This window comes from Microdochium trichocladiopsis (assembly GCF_020744255.1).
Source record: "Microdochium trichocladiopsis strain MPI-CAGE-CH-0230 chromosome Unknown B0I36scaffold_7, whole genome shotgun sequence".
NCBI classification, from domain to species: Eukaryota; Fungi; Ascomycota; class Sordariomycetes; order Xylariales; family Microdochiaceae; genus Microdochium; species Microdochium trichocladiopsis.
The window spans coordinates 1,661,734-1,683,244 of NW_025763550.1; the positions used below are offsets into that span (position 1 = coordinate 1,661,734).

A 21,511-nucleotide genomic window follows, 5' to 3' on the forward strand; every position below is an offset into this window, starting at 1 on the left:
GGCGGAATATGCTCGGGCGGCAGGGTCTCTGAATGGGCCTAAATCGTCGTTCTCCCGTGAGGCGAGCAGGTATTCCCTTTTGGTTTCCGATTCGTAGCGAATGTCCCTTCCAAGAAAGGAGTGGTTCTGACTATGGAAATCCTGTTAGCTTCTCGTTGTTTCATTGTTCAAGTGACCCGCAATTGCATTGGACTGACTCTTCAGTAACGTTGGTGATGTTTGTGTTGCAAAACTGCATCAAGCACACTGTAAGCGGAGAAAGCTGTTGATATTTTGCGTTATGTTGAAGCCCCAGTGTGTCAACACAGCAAAGTTGCAGGAGTGGTGACGCAGGTTGTCGAATGTGTGATTTATATATAAGTACAGAGGCGGCAGAAGTACTCGCATGCTCCTCTATCCCTAAAGCACAATGCTCATGGTGTAACAATGGTCCTGAGCATAATTGGGTGGCATCAATGAAGAATCAATGCGCCTTGTGACTCATGCTTGCTTGATTGTGTTCGTGGAAGGGCGGGCTCGTCAATGGCCATCAAGCCTTGAGCATCAATGGCCTTGCGCATTCATGGCCTTGCGCATTCATGGCCTTGCGCATCAACGGCCCTGAGCAACAATAAACCACAGCGTGAATCATTGCCACCTGTCACACATTGCTGTTGAATTGTTAGTCCGGCACTATTGTCGGGGTTTCCATTGTTGCCTAAGGCGCTGGCCTTTCGATTCCATGATATAAGAGCCGGCTCCTCCCTCCCTCAAGCACTTTTCTTTCTTGCATATCTCAGCAGTCTCGAGATCTCCCACCTTCAGCAACCTCCTCAGCTCTGCGCATCTTCATCTATCCTACGCAGTTCATCCCACACATCTTTGATCAAACTACATCGTGCCTCTCCAGCTTCTGCATCTCACCTCCGCCACACCCTCTGCCTCTGCGTTTTGCGCAACATACCTGCTTGTGGATAGTCCTTTCACCTCGCATCTGTTCTTCTTCGGCTTCATTTCTTCTCAACCCTTGTCGATCATAGCCACCGCCGCATGCCTCATGATCACTCGCCACGGCTCCCCTCAGACCATTCCAAGGTTGAGCCGCCTGCGGTCACATCACCCGCATTACAAAATTCTCAGCAAGATGTCAGTACTCAGTCACACGAGCAGAAACCATGGACGACACTGACTATTCCTTCCACGATCAGCTACCATAACCAACACCCAACTGCTTCCCCTCCCGCCGCACTATCCCCCGGAACATTCCCAATACACGCCGGCATGAAAGGAGACGCGATTGAGATACACATTTGTATCCTGCCTTTGCCTTCCATGAACATCAGACGCGTGTCTGGACCTATGAAGCCAGCTGGGCCAGCCCTCCAAGCAGCGTTTACGCCTAGGAAGCCAACAACCTCACAACGCCTGCTTCAGACAATCAACGCCATATCTAGCCAAGGAGAGTCCAATTTCTGCATCGGGAATTCAAGCCACCAGGACCCTGCTGGGCGATACGCGGGAAAACACTGTTGGCGGGCCAGCAGTACGGACCAAAAGCTTCGCCGGTGGCTCATCAGTATTGCACATCCGCCTCCCCCTACAAGAACAAGATCTGGATGGCCGCTCGGTCTTGAGGTTCCACGAAAGCACTTTCGACCCGTCCACAGCTCTTAAGCTCTCAAGTTCGCTTGCATGTAAGGGACGCGAACTCGCCGCCATCATCACAGGCCTGCCCCCCTTTCCCGTTTGACCATACTATCATGGTCGACTTAGATGAGCACAACAGAGCTCATTATTGAGCCGATCCCACTCCAGGTTATGAGCCAGGATGAATCTGTCAAGACCCCGGGGACAACAAGCCGGTCGCTACACTTGGACCAGTCGCGGTGCCACACAAGCCTGCCACTTCGACAGCGCCGACTAAACAGGCAAAGAAGACGGCGGCGAAGAAGACCAAAAAGGCAAAGACGTCAGCTACTGTTCCTCAAAGTAGCATTCCCGCCCCGGCGGCCGGAACCGCGACGGCTCCGTCAGCATCGGCCCAGCCTGCCACGACGTTCCCAGACCAAGACTTCAATTTCGGGGGCACCACTGCCATCACTCAGGTGCAGTGGTCATCATGGCGCCAGAACGGCATGGATGCCCTTGACCGTGTCACCAAAGAGGGAATTGATTGGGCAGAACCTTCGCTCGTCGACAGGCGCAAACCCATCGAGAACGGCACTCCGACCAAAGCCGACATGGACCTCAACGTGAAGGGTTCACTCTGGTGCGAATGGGTCCTGCGCGAGACCGGCGTCCCAAGTTGGGTGGACGCCGAGGAAGTCGTTCGCGAGCTCGCCAAAATCCGGCCCAACGACAAACCAGCAAACACCAGGGTGTTCCAAGACCTGAAGGACGCACTGGCCGAAGTCCGCGCTGAGGGCAGTGAAGCTCTCTGGACGGGCGATGGCACCTTGCCGGCCAATGCCAGCGAGGCCAAGATATGGGCTGTGATGATTTTCGGCTCGCAGAACGGCAGCTATGGCGAAATGCCTTGGGTCATCAAAGACCTCATCCAGCAAGTTGGCCTGACCTGGCTCTTTGTGGACCCATCAGAACGGCACACAAAAGCCTTCGGCCACGAGCCCTCGACCGGAACGGCTTCGACACCTCCAAGTGGCAAGCCTGCTACCAAAACGGGCCGCAACGCCAAACAGCCATCATCTGCGCCGGCACCGCCACCAGCGGCACAAGCTCCAAAGGGCAGCGGGTTTCAGAGCGATTTTGACTTCGGGGGAAATACCGAGGTACCTGCGACGTCATGGGCGTCGTGGCGTCGAAACGGCCTGGACGCCCTCGACCGCGTAATGAAGGCGGGCGTCGTGTGGAAAAGTGCGGATCTGACTATGAAGCGCAAGGCCGTGAAAACACCCGGTCCAACTGAGGCAGAGCTGAATGCCAACCTGGAGGGCATGCCATGGTGCCAATCCATCCTGCAGAAGACCGGCATCCCCCCTTGGGTGAATGCTGACGAGGTGATTCGGGTGCTGGCAGGAATCACGCCAAACGCCCCTCCGCAACGGACAGAAGTATACGGCCAGATCCGTACTGCGCTTGGAATTGCCCGGGAGAACGGCAAAACGAAAAAATGGCGCGGTGATGTCAGCTTACCCAACGACATCACAGAGGCAAAGCTGTGGGCGTTGCTCATCTACGGTTCAGATGACGAGGGCTACGGTGTGTTACCGCGGCTGCTGAAGAGATCGTTCAGCAGGCTGGCTTAGCCTGGCCTTGAATGGACAAGGCCACGCGCAAGGTCCCAAGACTGGAAGCCGGAATTCCCAACCACACCCCAGCATCAACGCAGGAGCCAGCCAGCGCCGGAGTCACCTCTGCTGATGAAGGGAAGGACGCTGGTGGAAAGGGGAAGGGCAAGGCAGTCACCCCAACCGTTCAGACGTCCAACCAGGTCGCATCGGGTTCTGGCCCTAGCAACGAGGCGACTGTTCCGTCGCGTGCTCCGCCAGCCGCCTCGGGAGGCGTTCCGTCGAGCGTCCCGGCGAAGAGGCCCGGGGACGAAGCCGAGCATCCTTTGAGCAAGAAGCCAAAGGCAGCAGACCAACCTGCGCCAGAACCAGAACAGGCAGCGCAGACCGGTCCTCTACCCGTTGGTATTGTCGCTGCGGGTCATGTACCAGGCAGTGCAGATGTCGCGGTTCAGACTGAGGCTGAGAACGCCACGCACGATATCATTTACCGTGTCGTCTCTAGGAAGCTACGAGCTGTTGTAGACAACACTTTGCCTGGGGACTCTATGCGAAAGGCGTCACATTCACAAGCTCAAGCAACAAGACAGGCTCTTAGGTACCTCGACACTGGAAACATCGAAAGCACACCAGAATCGCAGTCACTTCGGGCAGATGTGACTGCATTGCTTCGAGCATACTCCCGGGGGGGGGGAGGGGGGACGTTGGGCCGGACACAGCTGCGTTCATCAACGTGTACGAGGCTGTGCAGGATTCTCTCATCGCGAGAGCTGAGCGTGGTCTCGAGGCCGCGAGAATCCAGGCGATGCACGACAAAGACATAGTCTTTCCAATCAGAGAGCCATTTAGGGATTCAGTCAAGGATTCAGTCAAGGATTCCAGTGATATCGTTCTGTGACTGGCTGCCGAGACCAAAAGAAAGGCCTCGGAGGCACAGACACTCGCGCGGGAACAATCAAAAGACACCGCAGCGCTCAGGCGGGAAATGACTCGCCTGCATGAAGCACAGGAGGAACTTACTCGCGGGTATATTAAGCTTAGCCACAACCAAGTCGTACTGCGGGAGGACAACACCCAGCTGCTGGAGGAGAACGCCCAGCTGCGGAAGGAAAATTCCCGGCTGCATGTCAGCATCACACGGCTGGACAAGGACATAGATGATCTCTGGAAAGCAGTCAACACGCTTCGGTACGGGAACAACTGGCTCGACGCTATGGGCTCCCTTATGCCTGAGGAGTTTCACAACCTCTACAACGACTCAATGCCCAGCGACGGTTTGTCTCTTCACGAACGCGTGGATGTCAATAAGGACAAGTTTGAAGCTCTGATCCTAAAACTTCCAAATAGCAGATGGCCGGAGGTGCCCTGACATCATACTGAATAGCATCCGCAGCAAGCGTCAATCCGGGGGCCCATTCAGATGATTGGTCGGAATAGGCACGGGTGCTTCTTGAGATACTGGGCTCTTGATCTTCTCGAGGACTGCGAGGACGTTTTGGTCGTCCTCCTCTTCAGTTTCTTTGGCTCGGAAGTGGGAGGTTCAGAGGTTCAGAGGTTCAGAGGTTCAGAGGTTCAGAGGTTCAAAGATCTACAGGGGTTTAGTGGTCTCCGTATATATGGACAAAGAAAGATTGCTCTATGACTCAAAGCGTTCATGCTCGTCTCGGTGTATCTCTTGGTGTCCATACAGTGAGTTTTGGTTTGAATCTGGCGCAAGAGCCAGAGCAAGGATGACCAGAGCCTTGTCATGATTTTGTGCATGGTGGTGGATAAACGATTCACTGCATGGAAAGGTACGAAAAGATCTCTCTGGCCACTTCACAAGCTTTGAGCAATCGCACAACTTCCATGTTGCGTCTTCGTAGTGAGGGGGGTGAAGTGCTTCAGTCTAAGCGCAGAGTGAGCAAAGTGACGACGGCGGAAGGTGCTATCTTTTCAGACAAGGCTGCCATCGGACGAGCCATATGCTACACATCTTTGCGGCAGCTAACCCCATGACTTCTCGGCTGAGGTCAAGCCAAGTCGAGCAGGGCCGCAGAAGCTGCCCTCATCATCTTCTGCCACAGATTTCTTCTCGGCATACCAACCATCAACCCGCCACAGTCGACCACTCGACTTCACTGGCCGCAAGAACATACCCCGAGAGAGACAGAGAGAGAGAGAGAGAAGGAGAGATGGGCAGCATCACAAGCCGAGTCGCCAGATCCGCATGTGACCAGACAGATCACGATTTTGAGGCCATCATTGCCCGGTGCCTCGGAAGCCAGGACACCGTCCTTGAAGATCTTCAGCCAGGTGACTGGCAATGGATCATCATCCAGATTTAAGAGGCGATGGTAAAGACTACACTAAATTGGCCATGATCTGCCTTCGTTGTCGAGCCCAGAATAAAGCTAAGGCGGAGAGGCTACGAGTCGCATGCGAGACTGTGAAGGACAAGGCGGAAGAACTCGCAGCGCAAGCCAAGCTGTGGTCAGCGCTTCTCTGTCAGCTCATGGCGGAAGTACAGGTACGCTTGTCAGACATACTGGAAAAGTGCACAGAAATACAAGAGCTCCGCCACGAACAGGAAGATCTTGCATGTGAGAACGAGAACCTGGAGAGAGGCCTAGCCATCATGAGCGATATGCTGCAGGCTCTTGGCAATCAACACGGCAATACCGGCGTGGAGGCTTTCGCGACCACGGCAGCTATTCGGGCTGGAGGCTAAGATCACGGAAGAATCCTGCCACACGAGTAACATGATCCACGCGTAGTCATGGGCGCATGCAACAGGCGACAGTATGCATGGTTGCGGACCTAGCTTGTTGAGGTACAAGCTCTCGCGGCAAATACCAACCCGTGGGGCAAGAATGAAAACGTGGCGAAAGACTTGGATTAGTGGAAGCATTTTACGACATTCACAATCAACCTCCTGCGTTGCTGCCGAGCTTCCGCATAAGTCAGCCGCTAGTATCAACATCGTGCTGTGAATGCTTAGTGCTTCGTCCAGTATTGAATACGTGGCGAATGACCAAACCGCAATTCTTATCTTATTATTGAAATACTGACTCGTCACCTCTGCACCTCTGCCTCCTCGCTCTTTCCCTGTTGACGCTTCTGCACGATTGCACTGCAGGAAGGGCAGGAGCAACCCTCCGGAGGGCATGCCCAGCAGCATTGCTTGTCTGTTTGCTTGTTCCAAGGTTGTCGTCGTTGACCTTCTTCATCACTCCAACCTCACGTTCGTCTTATGACACCCATCTGCCTTTGTTCTCGCAGACTGCAGCACTCTCCACATCAACCAGATCCTGTCCTTCTTCCGTCCCACCAAAGCAAAAGAGGCCCACCCCTGGCGTCTTACAGGTGAATGAACTCGGACGTCACCAGCAAGAATACCAGCCCACTGGACGCCAATCTGGGGACACCAGGAGCCACCAGAGCTCGACTTCTTCTTGGACACGCTAACAGAATCCACTGGTCGCTGGGCGGTCTACTGCATCATTATGCAGAAATGTGAGTCGACAGAGCTGACAAAGCTGTCCTTGCGGAGGCCGTTAACTAGGCCAACATCCAAATCTGCGACAGCTTTCTATACGCTGTCATGGCGGAGGAACCGCCAGAACTGGACTTCTTTCTGGATACCCCAACAGAATCCGTCGGTCGTTGGGCCATTTACTGCATCATTATGCAGAAAGGCGAGTCGACAGAGCTCGTCCACCTTTACATCGGATCAGCGACTGAGAAATCCAAGAACAAAGGGCTCGGGGCCCGCTGGAAGAACTACCACAACGGCAAGCTCATCCCCAGCAACGTCAAGAAAGCACTGGACGACGGTTACAAGATTGCGCACATGGGCACGCTCGCGTGGGTGCCAATCCCCGCTGCTGGCAAGGATCCTCGCCTTCGGGTTTTGTTCCTACTTCTCGAGGCCACCCTGACGGCGTGGTTTTGGGCGGTACACTCAGAGTGTCGGCAGACCGACCGGCAGGTCATAGAACAGCTCTGCCCTTGGCCAACCGATTCTTTTCAGTACGGAGGGCTCTGCAGCCACTCACCACTGAACGAAGGTGTTCGTGGGGACCTCGGCATGAGCGAGGAGCTCTTGAACCAGCTCGAGGCCGAGGCTCGAGAGCGCCGCAGGGAACTTCGTCGCCAGACCGACAAAAAGTACGCTCCCGCATAGCGTAATGAAGATCGCAAAGCTTTCAATGCGCGTCCGAGGGGGGCTTTATGCCAAGAATAAGCAGCGGGGTTTGGCTGTCAAGTACAAGTCGGCCATGAAGATGTATGTTACACGGAAGTTCTTCTGCAACATCTGCAAGACTCCCTGCACATCGCAGTGGAATCTGGACCGGCATAGAGAGGCAGAGAGGCAGAGAGGCAGAGAGGCAGAGAGGCAGAGAGGCAGAGAGGCAGAGAGGCAGAGAGGCAGAGGTGCAGAGGTGCAGAGGCGCAGGAACAGCTCCTTAAGGCAGCCTACATATTATTCATACAGACATTCGCGTGGAATATATCTTGTAGGATGGCGGCATAAGGAATCGGACTCGCGTCGCGGAGTACCTGATTGGGGCGCAGTATACTCAAATATAACATCGTTCATCGAGAAAAGACCAAGGCCCGTCTCTTTCAAGTGAAGAGCCAGTGTGCCCCCTCTTGCCCTCTTGCCCTCTGGACGTCTAGAGCTCTGGGCCAGACTAAGTTGCTGTACTGCATAGGACAAATATATGAACGTACCTAAGTAGAGCGCTGCCTAACGCCACAAGTGAGCGTTGCACTACCTCCATTGCCCAGCAGGAGCCTTGAGCTGCAGTTGATCAAAATGTCTACGCTACATGGACCCCATCTGGCCAAGGAACAGACCACAACATAGAAGCAGGGCAGATCAGCGAGTAAGGCACCTAGACCAGAAAGCGAGGCCATCACACCAGCAATGAGGACGTCTTTCTTTCAGAACCTGTTTTCTTTAATTCATACCCCGTCCCTGTCTGAATAAAGCCCTATGTGTCTACAAACAAAGTAAAGACAGCCCTAAAACGCCGGCCGGATTTTATGTCCTCTCCATCTTTAACAGCAACCGAGCTGAAGACCTCCTCAGGACTGATGAGTGATGCAATCAAAAAAAGTAATGACAAAAGAAGTAGCAGGCCGCCGCCGTCCTTACATAGAGGGAACGAAGGAAACAAAGAGTAGACTTGTAAAATATGCCTTTGTCCCCATTGCATCCCAGATGTGACCCCCGGCCCCAGAGCGAAGAATAGTCAAGGGCAGGGAAGAAAAGTAAGGCGAGCAATCGAAGCTTGCATTTGTGGATTGGGGTACATGAGAGTCAAGTAAAAAGAAAAAAGTTTGCGTGTCGTTGCTGGTCTGAGCCAGACAAAATGTGGTATTAGTGTAGGTGCAGGTATAAACCCCCTCCAACAACAGCAAGGCTCAATGCTGGCTTTGCCCCCAGGACCGCACCAGCGGCGTCGTCATCCATGTCAACGGCTAGTGGTCATGGCTGTGGCCGTGGTCTCCGTGGTCGTGCCCGTCGTGATCGCCGTGCTCGTGGTCGTGCGCAGTCGCCGAGGAGCTCGATCTCCGGCTGCCGTCCATCTTGGACTTTGACGTTGGGCAGCAGCCGTCACCGGCGCAGTTGTCGACGCATTCGAGGAGGCATGACTCGGGGTCGCCGACACCCTCGACGGCACCAGCACCGCACTTGACCTGCGGAGTCTCGCCGGCTGCAGACGTAGAGGCGAGGCCGTCGTCGCTGTGTTTGCAGCTCTCATCGACGCAGAACTCGGGCTGGATCGTGGCGCTGTGGATGCCGTAAGCGTGCAGACACTTGCGCGCCTGCCGGGCGAGCTTCATGTACTTCTCGCCGCCGTCCTCCGTGATGGGGAATTCGATCTGGACATGCATGGATGCGACGACCTTGGTGTCGGACAGCTGCCAGATGTGGACGTGGTGGCAGCTGATGACGCCAGGCAGGTTCTGGATGTCGTCCTTGATGTCGCGGAGGTCGATGTGGTCAGGAGTGGCCTGGAGCAGCACCTTGGACGTGGCCTTGGTAAGGGGGATGGCAGACCGGAGGATGATGGCGGTGATGAAGAGGGAGACGGCCGGGTCCGCGTAGAACTTGCCAGGCAGGTCGGTGAGCCAGATGATGAGAGCAGTGATGATGACGCCAACGTTGCCGAGGGCGTCGCCGATGACGTGCAGAACCATGGCGTTCATGCCCATGTCGCCGTGGTCGTGGCCGAGGCTCTTCTTCCGCTTGTCCTTGGGCTTGTTGTGGTTGTGCTCCGTGTGGACGCCCGAGTCGCGTCTTGACCGGCCGGATACCGAGTGCGAGTGGTGGCTGCTGCTGCCCTTGCCAGAGTGGCTGTGCGAAATGGCACCGTGGTTGTTGCCACTGCCGTTCTTGATGAGTGACGAGCTCTCGTCGACGTTGGAATCCTCCTCTGAAATCTGGGAGTGGACAGTCGAGTCGTCTTCGCTGTCGGGCTCGGGCAGGTGCGGGTTGGACAGGCTGTGCTCCAGGATCTCCTGGCGGAAGCTGGACGGGTGGATGCTGAGGTCATCGATGCTGGTCAGGCGGCTATGCTTAGTACTGCCTGCGCGGCGGCGCTCTCTGCTCTTAGATCCAGAGGCCTTGCGAGACGCGTTGACGGCCTTTTGCTGGGCGATGCTGGACGACACGGCGGACGCCTCGGCCTGGGCCCTGGCGAGCGCGACGTGCGGGAGGACATCCATGGCCGGGCCGCTGTCGTCTGCGAAAGCTGCCGAGCTGTATCCGCGCCCCTCTTCAGCGGCGGAGACGGGATCGCGGGGAACCTTGGCATGGTCGTGGTCATGGGCGGCATGCTCGTGCCCGTGTTCGTGGTCATGGTCGTGATCGTGACCGCCGGGGCCGTGGTCGTGTCCGTGGCCACCGAGAACAAGGAAGCCAACCAGGTTCGACGCGAGGCCGAAGCAGCCCACAATCAGGATGAGCTCGGGGTTGGTAATCTCCGGCGGCTCAACCAGACGGGTGATGGCCTCGAGGATGATGGAGACGCAGAGGGCGATGAGGAAGACGGCATTGAAGAAGGCACCGAGGATCTCTGCGCGCAGCCAGCCGTACGAGTAGCGGTCGGTGCTGGGGTTCTTTGCGGCCTTGACGGCCCAGAGGCCGATGACGAGCGAGATGATGTCGTTGAGCATGTGGAAGGCGTCGGCCATGAGGGCGAGGGAGTGGACCCAGAAGCCGGTGCCGAGTTCGACAATGAAGAAGACGACATCGATGGCCAGCATGATGCTGATCTTGGTCGACTTGTCCCATTTCAGGCGAGGGAGCTGCATCTTGGGCGATCGGGTGGCCCACACGGGCGCGTCGGCGGTTGAATCTGCTGAACGGTGTCGGGGTTGGGAAAAGGGAAGCTGTCGCAGTCGCAGTCCACGATCGTGCTGCGCAGTGGTAAACAACGGAGCAGTCGGATCGGAGGAGGGAGCAAGTCGACACTTGGCAGAGCGACAGGGGAAGCCACAGGCGTCGTCGTGAGGCAGTCGTCAGCCAAGGCTGATGCTATCGTCGTTGTTGGCAGGCGCTGGGCAGAAAAACGGAAAAGCTCGACCACCCTGCGAGGCGGCTGTGAGGAGGGAGAAGGGGCGCATTCGCCATCGCACGACGCAAAGTTAATTACGCTGTATTCTGGACGGCGAACGCCCTGCGCAGGACCCACAAGACCGGGTGCAGCGGGCGTGGGCGCTTTCAGTGGGTCGGGGGGCCGAGATCTTCTCCGTGCACCTGCTGACTCAGCTCGGTTCGCATGGTGCGCTGCGGGGGATGGGGCCGGTCTTCGGCTGGCCTCGCCTGCCCATGACTGATGACGCAGCCTGGCGAGCCCGTCGACAAGAAATGTCCGCTCACTTCCACCAGATGTGCCTGCTGGGTTACGACATCAGTGCGCAACCCTTTTTTTTTTTTTCCTTTCCTTCCAAAGACCGCTTTGCCTGGCCGAACAAAGTAATTATCTGCTGCTCCACGGGCCCTGGCCCGCTCGGCTCGCGCGCAGCACAAGAATCGCATCATGTAGCCGCAATGTCTTGCTCATCGGGCACAGCATGACACAAGACACAGCTCGATTGCTTGTGGCACAGTGACAAACAAGCGCTCTCCCAACTGCCAACCGCAAAACAAATATCATTCCTCGCAGGAGGAGGCCTGTGGCTCACGGCAAACTAGGTTCTAGCATTCCAGGCAATCATGCACAGGGGTCCGCCATTGCCGAAACACCATCCGCAACTGCCGAAGCAACAACTCGTAATTAGGATCAGTAAAAGCTACCGCTTCAATGAAGTGTGAATGCTTGTGCAGGTTGACCCGAGCCTGAACGGCCGTGATAATGATGCATAATGCCAAATGCTAATGGGTATGGTACAGTCTGTGTGTGAACCATGGACATGAAAACGAGGCAGAGTAAATCAACGCGCCAGAAACACCATTTCCCCATGCACGAATCAACCGATTCATTGTCTCATTACCGAGACACCCTTGCCCAACCCCTCAGCCCTAATACCAAGCCTTGGAAAGCGGGCTGGCGACCTTTGGCGCAAACTGCAGGCTCTTGCGGCGCGCGGCCATGAGCCGCATCATGACTGTCTCGTCCTTGCGGTGGCCCAAGATGTTTGCACCCATGCTGTACATCGTAGACTGCTTGGGAGGACAAGTCTGCATGTGAAGCGGCTCTCGGCCGATGGATGAATCATCGTCGGCTGAGGACGAGCCGGGCGTGACATCCATTGCATATCTGGCAACAGCTTCAGGCGCCGGGGTCTTGGGCACAGGTGTGAGGATACTGCTCACGTCCGGGCGCCAGTCGTCTGCCTCGCCAGGTGCGTCCTCATCCTCGTCCATATCCGATGGCGATCTCATCCAGAGCGAACTTTCGCGCCTGTTCATCTGATTGCTGGGTGCTGTCATGCATTCTCGCGGAGCGGCCGCGTTGTTCTTCATAGGAGTCACCAACGCGCCGTTCACGTTCGCAAGCGCCTTGGGCTCCATGCTCTTGCGGCGGTTGCGGCCGCCGCGGGGGATGAGCGAGGTGTCGATGTAGTGCGTCGACTCATCAACCCATTGGTTGTGCTTCTCGCAGCTGCGATGAAAGCGTTAGCAATAGACATGGACTCCAGAAAGACACGACAACTTACTCAAGGACCCAGCCGACGCCGACACATTGGACGACGCCGTTGCTCTCCCGGACCTTCTCCATGGTACGCTTTCCACCGTCCTTGTAGACGACGTGAGTGATGCCAATCTTGGACTCGCCCGTTCCATCATGGCTGGGGTTCCAGGTCCACGTCTTCACGCAGCGAGCACCCATCTGGGTCAAGAGCTCGACAAAGACAGCACTAGCGTCTGCGCCCTCGCTCGTGTGGACATCGACAAAGACGACCGCTCCGCGCAGAAGGTCCGTGTTGAGGTCCCGTCTGGGTGTTCGGGCAGGCGTTCCGACCATTGACCAAGAGTCCGCCTTGCCAGGAGTGACGGGCTGCGCGAGCTCGCCTTCCTCCATTGTTTGTTCTTTTGTAGGAGAATACGAGATGACAGTCGCGTTCCTGGCGGGCATCTCGGGCCGTTTAGGACCCGCCTTTGACGCGCTGAAGCTGCGTGCCTGGTTTCGTGCTGGGGGCGTGTCGTCGGCCGGCTTCAGCGGCACCTTGGATGTCGTGTGGAAAGTCCTCATGACGGGACGAGCGGGTGTGACAGGAGTAGATTGTGCGTTGTCGGCGTTCATCAAGGCAGGGTCTATAGGCACTGCGTTCTCGTCGCCATATTCTTGGCTGGCCTCGGAGGCGGTGTCATCTTGTGAAATTCCGCTCGTTTTGGCCTTAACCTCGGCGTCATCCATGAGAGACATCTCATTTGCTTCGGCAGCAAGCTCAACGTCTTCGTTTGTGATGTCCATCATGTCGTCCAGCATTGAGTCATCGCTGTAGCCCGCGGCGAGATCGGCCTCAATCATTGCCTCCATCTCCATATCAGCACGAATCTTCATCTCGTCCTCAAAGAAGTGGCCGTTGGCAGGCGAGCCTTGCGCGCGTGGCGATGAGTCGTCCGAGACCAGTGAGAGGTCTTCATCTGTAGTAGCTGGCGAGGCAGGTGCTTTCTGTTGCTGCTTCAGTTTGGAAGGGCTTGAGGCCCTCCAGTCGCTGAACTGGGCAGCCAGTGGAGTGAAGCCGTGCTTGGTGCCTCTTGAGACAGATCGGATTGCGCGACTAGCCGCCTTGGCTGCGCTTGACGGCAGACCACTGCGAGGAGTCCTGATGGCTGCAGGAGTCGGCGTCGCAGGCACGTTGTCAAAGTCGACCGTGGTCGTGTCCTGGAACTTGGAACCCGTCTTACCGCTGGTCGCGAGCTCGTCCTCAGACTCAGACATGTACTGGTCATCCAGATCTTTTGCGCGAAGCCTGAACATCGGGTTGGTAACCGCCTTCATGGGCGAAAGACTGCGAGCTCTGCCCGGCTGTCCTGTTGTGATGGCTTCGTCTGTGTTCATCTCGTCGAGATCCATGGGATCTTCCGGTGTGCTCTCAACGAGGGGCTTCTGCTCGATGGCAGCCTGAACAGCCTCTTCGGTGTGGGCATCGGAGGGAGCGTGTGCCGGCTTCTCCTTGAGGGCTGGATCCGCGTGCCGGGGGAGAACGGCTGATAGTCTACCGGGGAAGGCAAGCTGTGTGGATAGCTCCAGCTCGATCTGCTGGTCGAGGGCAATGTGGTCAAGAGATGAAGAATCTGCCTCTTCCTCATCACGGACCTCAAGTTCGCCTTGTTGTACCTCTATGACTTCAAGGATCTGCTCAGGAAGGGCTGGCCCTGTCTCTTCCACGGGAGAGGACTCCTTGACTGGGGTCTCCCTCTTCTTCGCCAGCCCAAGTGGCTCGTGGCTAAGGCTCTTGAACGGTGCCCCGGCACCACGCTTAGCGGGAGAACCAAAAAGCGAGCGCTTCACGGGAGAATGAGGGGCAAGGGGACCTTCATTCGAGCTCATCTGGAATGCCTTGATCGGTACTTGTGGCCGCTTCGCTGGAGATTGGAGCATAGACGTCTTTGATGGCGAGGTGGGAGCCTCTCCTTCTGCAGTCGATCCCGACAGGTCGAATGGAACCGACTCGATCTTCTTGGCGGGGGACTTCATCGATTCCTTCCATGGCGAAGCTGGCGGTCTACGAGCAGGACTACGCATGACCGAAGCTGTCATGATGTTCTCAGAAGGAGCAAAGGCGTTCTCGTCCTCTGACAATTTGTGCTCCGGCCTACGCAAGCTGGCGGGTGGCTTGACGGGGCTCTTCATGAGCGGCTTCATAGGTGTCTTCTCATGAGTAGCTAGCTCGTCGTCCGAGCTCTCGTCACATCTGGACAGGGGACGGTTCGCTCCATCCTTCTTAGGGCTTAGGGGTTTCTTCGCGGTGGCCGGTGCTGTCCTGGTTGACGTCCGTGTCGTCCTTGCCGGGACTGTCGTCGTTTTGCGGACAGGTCGCGCCCGCATACCGGTTGCTGTGGCTGCCTTGGGCTCGGCTGTCTTGGCTTTCGTGGTCGTTGTCGTGGCCACGGGGACCATGTTTTCCTTCTCGGGCTCCTCGAACGACACTGACTTCTTAGTAGTACCTCCGAGCCTGGAAGCAGGCCGAGAGAAGTTGGATTTCAGGCCCGGCGTGGGATTCGTCGTGGGCACGAGAGTCGTTATCGTGCCAACCTCGGGCTGCTTTGTGGTTGACACCGCTCTCTTCCTCGTAGCCTTTTTGGGAGTATGGCCGGGTGCGGCAAGAGCCTCATTGTCGCTCTGCTCGTCCGTGGTCGCTGGTTTTCGCACACGCGTGCGTGTCGTCCTTGGCGCAGGCTCCGGCGCTTTGGCTGGCTGTGTTGCCGAAGCAGCCACCACCTTCCGTGTCCTGGTGCGTGCAGCAGGTTTGGCGGTGGCAGCCGAGGTAGAAGCAGTCGTTGTTGCTGTCGTTATCTCGGCTGGTGCAGGCTCGACAACCGTGGAGGCCTCGGCCTCGGCGGTCTTCCTCGCCCGCGTGCGCAAACGCGGCACTCTGTTCATGGTCTTGGGCTGCTCGCTGTCTGTCTGCTGGAGCTCATCCTCGGTATCGTCGGGACGCGTCTTGCGCTTGGCAGATGTGCGGGCGGCGACTGCGGCAGACGGCTTATTCAAGATCTTGGTTTGTGACAGCGCGGGCACGACTCGGGCGCCGCGCGCACGCGTCATCCGCTTCGGCGGGCTGGCGACCTCCATGGTGGAAGGAAGGTACGCGTGGTTGTTGCTGTGGAAAGGGTGGTTCTTTCTGGTGGCGGATGTGTAGAGATGTCGCCAGGGGGGAGTTATTCTGTCGCAGTGGAAGGCATTACAACGTGTATGCCACGTCTAGATGGATGCAAACAGAAGATGCAAAAGCCCGGGCCAAACAAGGGACTGGAGTATGGCTGGCTGTCGATGTCGCGGTGTGTGTCGAAGGTACGCGTCGAGGCTGCTGCACCACTCTTACCTTGAAGTGAAGCAACGTCAGAGAAGGGCAGAGTTGTCGACAATTAGCAGCCGCAATTAAGCAAGTCTCGACAGATTGTGCATGGGTCCGGGTTGGGCGGCGTGCTGCCTGCCTTGAGCTATCCACATCAGGCAAGTCAAAAACATTCGGGTAAACATCACGTTGGTTGCTGGGCGGCAACGCGTCCCCCCCTATCCGGCGCCCATCTCCGCCCCTGCCCAATCAACCTCCTCTAGCCCCACCATGATTCCGCGAGGGCTTGTCGTGAAGATCATCGCACATCTTGTCGCCAACAATTCACATCACAAATGCCGACCTACTGCAGACGTTGGTCACTCAGAGGCCATGGCACCTCTTGGTGGGGAAGTCACGGATGGTACTGAATAGGGGCACGAGCACCAGTCTTTGTGGACTGAACACAGTATAGGTAGCCTTTGCAATCACGGACAGCTGGCATGATTGACTTGTGTAGTGCATGGGTACTGATATTATGATGCAAAATGGGTATCAAAGTTAATTGTCCTCCAAGCATTCTCCCCAACTCTTCGAAATTGTGGCACTGGACCTAAGGCCTTCTTGACCCATCTAGGCGAGGAAGAGCGCGGCGAGGACAGCAACGGCGAGACTCATGCTCGATGTGCGCAACGTCACGCCGGCGTTCTGAGGGTTGGCAGTAGCAGCCGCATCGCCGATGATAAAAGTCGGCTCGGCAGTGGGTGTAGCCTCGTTCTCCGTCCCGTTCCAGCAGTGACGCTGGAAGCAGGTATTACAGGCCGCGGGGATGGTGGTGCCGGTGCGCTGGAGACTGCGGCTCAAGACCGCACAGGACAGGCAAGTAGTCCAGTCAGACTCCACCGTATCATTGCCCATGGTTGCAACATTCCATCCGTTCTGAATAATCCGGAGCTTCTCCTCGACCTCCGTCGACATCTGGAAGGTGGAGATGTTGCTGTTGATTGTGTATGGGGCATTGGGCACATACACGATCAGAGGAGGAACATGACCACCCCGAAATTCCGAAACATCACAGCCGAAGAAGGTCGGCCGCCTGTTCAGACCAAGGTTGATGAACGTGTTGGCACCAGGCACCGCTGGGAAATTGGTTCCATTGGCGACGTCTTGTTTGCTTCGCTCGTATGTGGCGCGGAGAGCAGTACCGTTGGGCCAATAGTACTCTGTGTCGGCGGATGAGTCGACGGCGAATACCACATCTACAGCGCGCATGGGCTGGATGACCGGCTGGAGAGGGATATTCTCGAGGGCCATGCCACCATCCACCAGGATCAGAGACTCTCGGTTGGCATTGCGATTGATGCCAGGGTGGTAGCCACGGAATGGGTTAGGCTCCCACACGGCGACATCGTTACTCTCGCCGCTGATAGTCTCCAAGATGCCCTCAACCATGTTGAGGACAACGGTGGGGACCTCAGACTCGCCATTGCTATTGGTCAGCTCGATCAGAGCGTAGTTGAATAGACTGCTGCTGGTGCCCATGACAAATCCAAGCTGATCCAGTCCACGGACACAGTGGCCAGTGCTGTTGATCTCACCACGGTTGAACTGTGATCCAAGATATCTAGTCGGCGCAAAGCCGTAGAACGTGGGATCAAAGGTGCCCATCTCGTAGGGGTTGAACTCGACGACGCTGTTGTTCAAAGCCAGATTGTCATTGCCGGGCGCCCTCTCCACGGTTACAATGATGGGGAAAGGGGTGTCGGCATTAGCAAAGCGCTCGTCATTCGCAATGGAAGAGAGGGTGTATGCGGGACCTCCTTGGGTCGCATTGATGAGCTGGTAGGATAGAGCACGGCCCCAAGGGTCGGTCAAGGAAACTGCGTAACCAGCGTCGCGCTTGTCGTCCACATTGTCCACAAGGTCTGACCAGTAGCCTGCCGTGTTAAGGATTGACACGCCCGGCTCGTCCGGGCCTCCCAGGATACTATCTTCAAACTTCCACACGGACGAGTCGGGAGAGCCGTCACGAAGCCGAGTGACAGTGGTGTAGTTGTTGGCATAGATGGAGCCAACGAGCCAGCCACCGCCCGAAAGAGCCGAGACATAAGTAGCGGCCTGGAGGAGACCACCGATCTGGCCGGCACCAGTCGACCCGGCCTCGCGGCTGTCTGCAGCAGCAATGAAGCCTGCACCATTCATGAGCGCTCGGTAGCCACCACCAGATACGGCGATGCCGATATTGGGGATTACGGAGAAGTTGTTGGCATGGTTGTTGATGAAGCCCTCTGCATCGAAATCCGGGATGTTGCCGCGCCTCAACAAGTCGATCATGGGCTGGACAGTCTTAGGCCTACGCTCCCTGAGCCAGTCTCGCTCCGCCTGTGAGAGAGAGTCGGCCGCGCGGATGGTAGGGCGAGTGCTGGGACAGTCAACATTGGCAGGCGGGTAGCTACCAGACGGGCTATCCGGCGCGGCACGTCGGGAGAGCTCGCCAGCGTGCCCCGGGCCAGCGGCCGCCAGGACACTCGAGACGAAAGCAAGTAGGGAGGCTGAGAGCAGCATGTTGGATATGGCGGGATATGAAACCCCCGGGAAGAACGATAGGGCGGGCCGAACTGGGCGCGGTGCCTTTAATATCAAGTGAGCGACAGGCGGGTTGGGAATGGTGACCGGTCGGAGTTCACCTCAACAGGGATAGCTGGCTAAAGATGGGTGCCTCCACGCGTGCCAGACGTATGGGGCGTTCTCGCGGAAGACTCCAGGGCTGGAAAGTAAGGCACTGCTGAGGCAAACCTTGAAGGAACGAATGAGAATGACTGCGGGCTGTGCGACGTGAGCAATGCGCTTGTTGACAAGGTGAGAGGGATCGGCAAGGCGGAGCGGAAAAATAAGACACACGAGACAGGCAGTGCCCCCTGGTAGGCTACCGGCTGGAGGCAGTAGTAATCATCACCACTGCTTGGCGGGCGGGAGTGTCGGACGCACGCGCATATTAGCTGGAGCTGTTGGCTATGACGCAGGCAAGAAGTAGGCTTGGACTGCGAGAGGCCAGCACGCCGACGCACGGTTGTTGCATGATCCCAGTCACGGCATTTACAGGTGAGCCCGAGACGCCCTGACGATCACGCGCGATTAGCACGTCGATATTGGCGGGGCGGCTGGCGGGCTAGGGTCGCCACAGACAAATGCTGTTTTTCATGCGAGCGCGTGCTCAGACAAATGCCCACGCCAGGTAGGAGGGATTGCAGCCACAGACATGGCGACAAAGGCATGGCCTGTGGGAGGCAACCAGCAGTGGTGTTTCTGCCTGAGTATTGCCGTATGACGCGCCTTGATGAGCGCGAGAGCGAGCCAGCCCTGCGGACGTCGGCGTGAACGGCAGCCAAGACATGGGCCGATGTTGCTTTACAGCACAGCCCCTTGCAGATGTGCCCGCCCGCCCACCTCGCCAATCAGCACTGCCGCTGCCTGAGTCGCCGGCTCATCCGGGCACTGCCTGATGCCCTCGCGTGGCTGGTTTTATCGTGTTAGTCGCCCTCTCTCTTGACGACGACGACGACGACGACGATCCGGCATGACCGCGCAAGACATGGTCAAAATGGGCACGCTGGACAGTGAAGACTCGGTGCCCCGCCCGGGACAGGCCAGGGAACATTGGCTCGAAGGCAATGCGAAACGCGATTCGATCATGTCTTGTGGATGACTTTCCGGTGCAGTGAGCCAAACAAAAGCACACCTGTGCCACCACCTCAGAGAGCCCAGCAGCAGGACGACGGACGAGCGTTGAGGCTGAGGCTCTGGCCCACCTGGGCAAGCTTGACGACGCCAAAGGTACGTACTTGGTGACATCAGACTAAGCTAGAAGACAGCAGCCAGGCAATATAGGAAGGAGCGAATGCAGGACACAACACTGTGTTTCCACGACTGATCCGATGTCTGCCTACGCCTTTCTGCCCTCCATCTTGATCAACTCTGCCGTGGATTGCTGCTTATGATACTCACCCCCGCCCCTCCAAGCTTTTGCTCCACAGCTTCCTATACAGATCGAGCATTGTCCAACCAGGCCGGCGACCTTGGCCGATTCCGCGTGGTCAGGAACTGTTGCACAAAGGGCATCGCTTTTGTGATTACGTACTGCCGTGCCGGCTTCGTGTAGCGACTTCTCACCCAACAACAACAACACGCGCAAACAACGTGTCCATGAGATCCCTCAATAAGTTAGGGCCAGTACTGCTGCCAGCTCCCGCAGCAAAACGTCTGTTCTGAAGACATTCCTTGTGGGAGAAGCGCGATCCTGCCGGCAAGTGCCGTGTCAATTTGAGTCAAGGACTTTCGAAAGACCTATAGTATACCGCCAATGATGCAGACTGCCACAACCAGAGCCGAACAGCCTCCGCTAGGTGACAATATATATCCGACTTTGATTGCGACATCCATAATATCTCCCGGCATTATGGCCGCCAGCTGTTCTACGGAGCATATCCTCGAGTCAGCCGCAGTTTCAAAGCACTGGCTGAGCCTCAACACCTGCCCCAGCGCCACCATTAGTCATTGCCAACCACACCGACGAGCCAGACTTTCAGTGGCAGAAAGCGACCAAAGTCTCTATGCTGCATGGTTTCGGCAGCTTTAACATCGGTCAGCTGCGTTTCGATATGCTACGCGCAGACTATGTACCAGGCATGATGTGCGGGAAGCGCCCTGTGCCGATTTACGGTTATCGACAGTGGGCAGGTCAAACCCACCAAAACATGTGCCGAGGCGCATCCGAACCGACACGGGCTATCTTGTGACAAAAGCGGGGCCGCAAATGGCCCTCTCTTGCCTGTTCTCACTTCGATTTCAAGGAAATCGACACCTGTTAGGTCAAGTCATCTCTAGAGCGGTGGCATTTCCCAGCAGCCAGAGGCACCGCCAGAACCGCCGAATCCCACTCATGGCAGGGAGTCGCGGCCATGGCTTTCTGCAGTCTCCCAGCTGTCTGCCCGCGGCTGAAAGCCGTGCTCGAGTCATGCCCAAGGGCTGCGAAAGGCTGGACTGAGTAATTGCGATCGAGGCCAAGGCCGCTGGTGAGCCACAGGGCTCGATCTCTGCTCACCACGAGCCCGGTGGATGGCGAGCTTCGACTGAAATGAAGTGGCTGGCCGACCAGACCCGGAGATTGCCCACCAACCACGTTGCTCAAGATGCACAGCATAGATGGCCCTGCATGAGGCAGAAATATACCTGCCTGCCTGCTGCTTGCTGGTCGACCCCACGTCCCCCATGTCGGCAACTTCGGTAACAGCGAGACCAATGAGCCGAAAGCCGGGGCACTTTGCGCCGGCCTCCACATCTCGACGGAACCCGCCCGCTCACCTCGCCGCCCTTTGCAGCTGAGCTGAGCCTAAAGGTTATTACCCCCCCGGTGCCGCCTGCTCTCGGCTGAGCGGTGCCATGAAAGGCAAGTCGGAAGCTGCATATGTCATGTGCCTGGGCCTGGGGTCTGGGTCAGTCAAATCAGGCCGAGGGCGAGAGTATGCCGGCTTGCAATTCGCGCGTCTGCATGCGCCCTGCCTCGACGATGGACAGCCCTGGGTGATTGGCCGATGCCCTCACCCCGGGCAGGCGGGCATCGAAAGCATATCTGTGTCTGGGCGCGCGGCGTCTGAAGTCGTCCAACACTCCCTCCAGCAACAGCAGCACATGTGGCAGGTGGTGGAGAGCGGGCTGGCATAGGCAGCCTGACGCGGTTGACGTGTAAGCACGCGGGCCGCCAACACCCACATAGGATAGGCTCATGGCCGCCGGCCCCCTCACTTGATGCCATCTCTCGCGACTATGATTCCGCGGGGCCT

The 21,511-nt window shown here is 57.1% G+C and overlaps 6 protein-coding genes across 6 annotated transcripts; 3 read left to right on the plus strand and 3 right to left on the minus strand.

Moving 5' to 3' along the window:
- Positions 1-3,937: 3,937 nt before the first annotated feature.
- Positions 3,938-4,869, plus strand: B0I36DRAFT_327656 (uncharacterized protein). Its single transcript, XM_046154499.1, has 2 exons — positions 3,938-4,781; positions 4,806-4,869. Exon 1 carries the CDS (start codon positions 4,213-4,215, stop codon positions 4,594-4,596), a length of 384 nt encoding a protein of 127 aa, XP_046010489.1. The 5' UTR covers positions 3,938-4,212; the 3' UTR covers positions 4,597-4,781; positions 4,806-4,869.
- A 378-nt stretch (positions 4,870-5,247) lies between these two features.
- On the plus strand, positions 5,248-5,937 carry B0I36DRAFT_432908 (uncharacterized protein; the record flags this gene model as incomplete). Its single annotated transcript, XM_046162648.1, has 1 exon — positions 5,248-5,937. The coding sequence occupies exon 1, from the start codon at positions 5,533-5,535 to the stop codon at positions 5,935-5,937; it is 405 nt and encodes a 134-aa protein (XP_046010490.1). The 5' UTR covers positions 5,248-5,532.
- Positions 5,938-7,049: 1,112 nt separating this feature from the next.
- On the plus strand, positions 7,050-7,591 carry B0I36DRAFT_327658 (uncharacterized protein). The gene has a single exon (XM_046154500.1). The coding sequence runs from the start codon at positions 7,060-7,062 to the stop codon at positions 7,390-7,392; it is 333 nt and encodes a 110-aa protein (XP_046010491.1). The 5' UTR covers positions 7,050-7,059; the 3' UTR covers positions 7,393-7,591.
- A 1,105-nt stretch (positions 7,592-8,696) lies between these two features.
- On the minus strand, positions 8,697-11,004 carry B0I36DRAFT_375437 (cation efflux protein; the record flags this gene model as incomplete). The annotated part of the gene is made up of 2 exons (XM_046160368.1): positions 8,697-10,505; positions 10,981-11,004. 2 exons carry the CDS (start codon positions 11,002-11,004, stop codon positions 8,697-8,699), a joined length of 1,833 nt encoding a protein of 610 aa, XP_046010492.1.
- Positions 11,005-11,745: 741 nt separating this feature from the next.
- Positions 11,746-15,469, minus strand: B0I36DRAFT_364865 (uncharacterized protein; the record flags this gene model as incomplete). The annotated part of the gene is made up of 2 exons (XM_046159047.1): positions 11,746-12,328; positions 12,384-15,469. 2 exons carry the CDS (start codon positions 15,467-15,469, stop codon positions 11,746-11,748), a joined length of 3,669 nt encoding a protein of 1,222 aa, XP_046010493.1.
- Positions 15,470-16,304: 835 nt separating this feature from the next.
- Positions 16,305-18,236, minus strand: B0I36DRAFT_246235 (lysophospholipase-like protein; the record flags this gene model as incomplete). Its single annotated transcript, XM_046150215.1, has 1 exon — positions 16,305-18,236. One exon carries the CDS (start codon positions 18,234-18,236, stop codon positions 16,305-16,307), a length of 1,932 nt encoding a protein of 643 aa, XP_046010494.1.
- Positions 18,237-21,511: the final 3,275 nt, after the last annotated feature.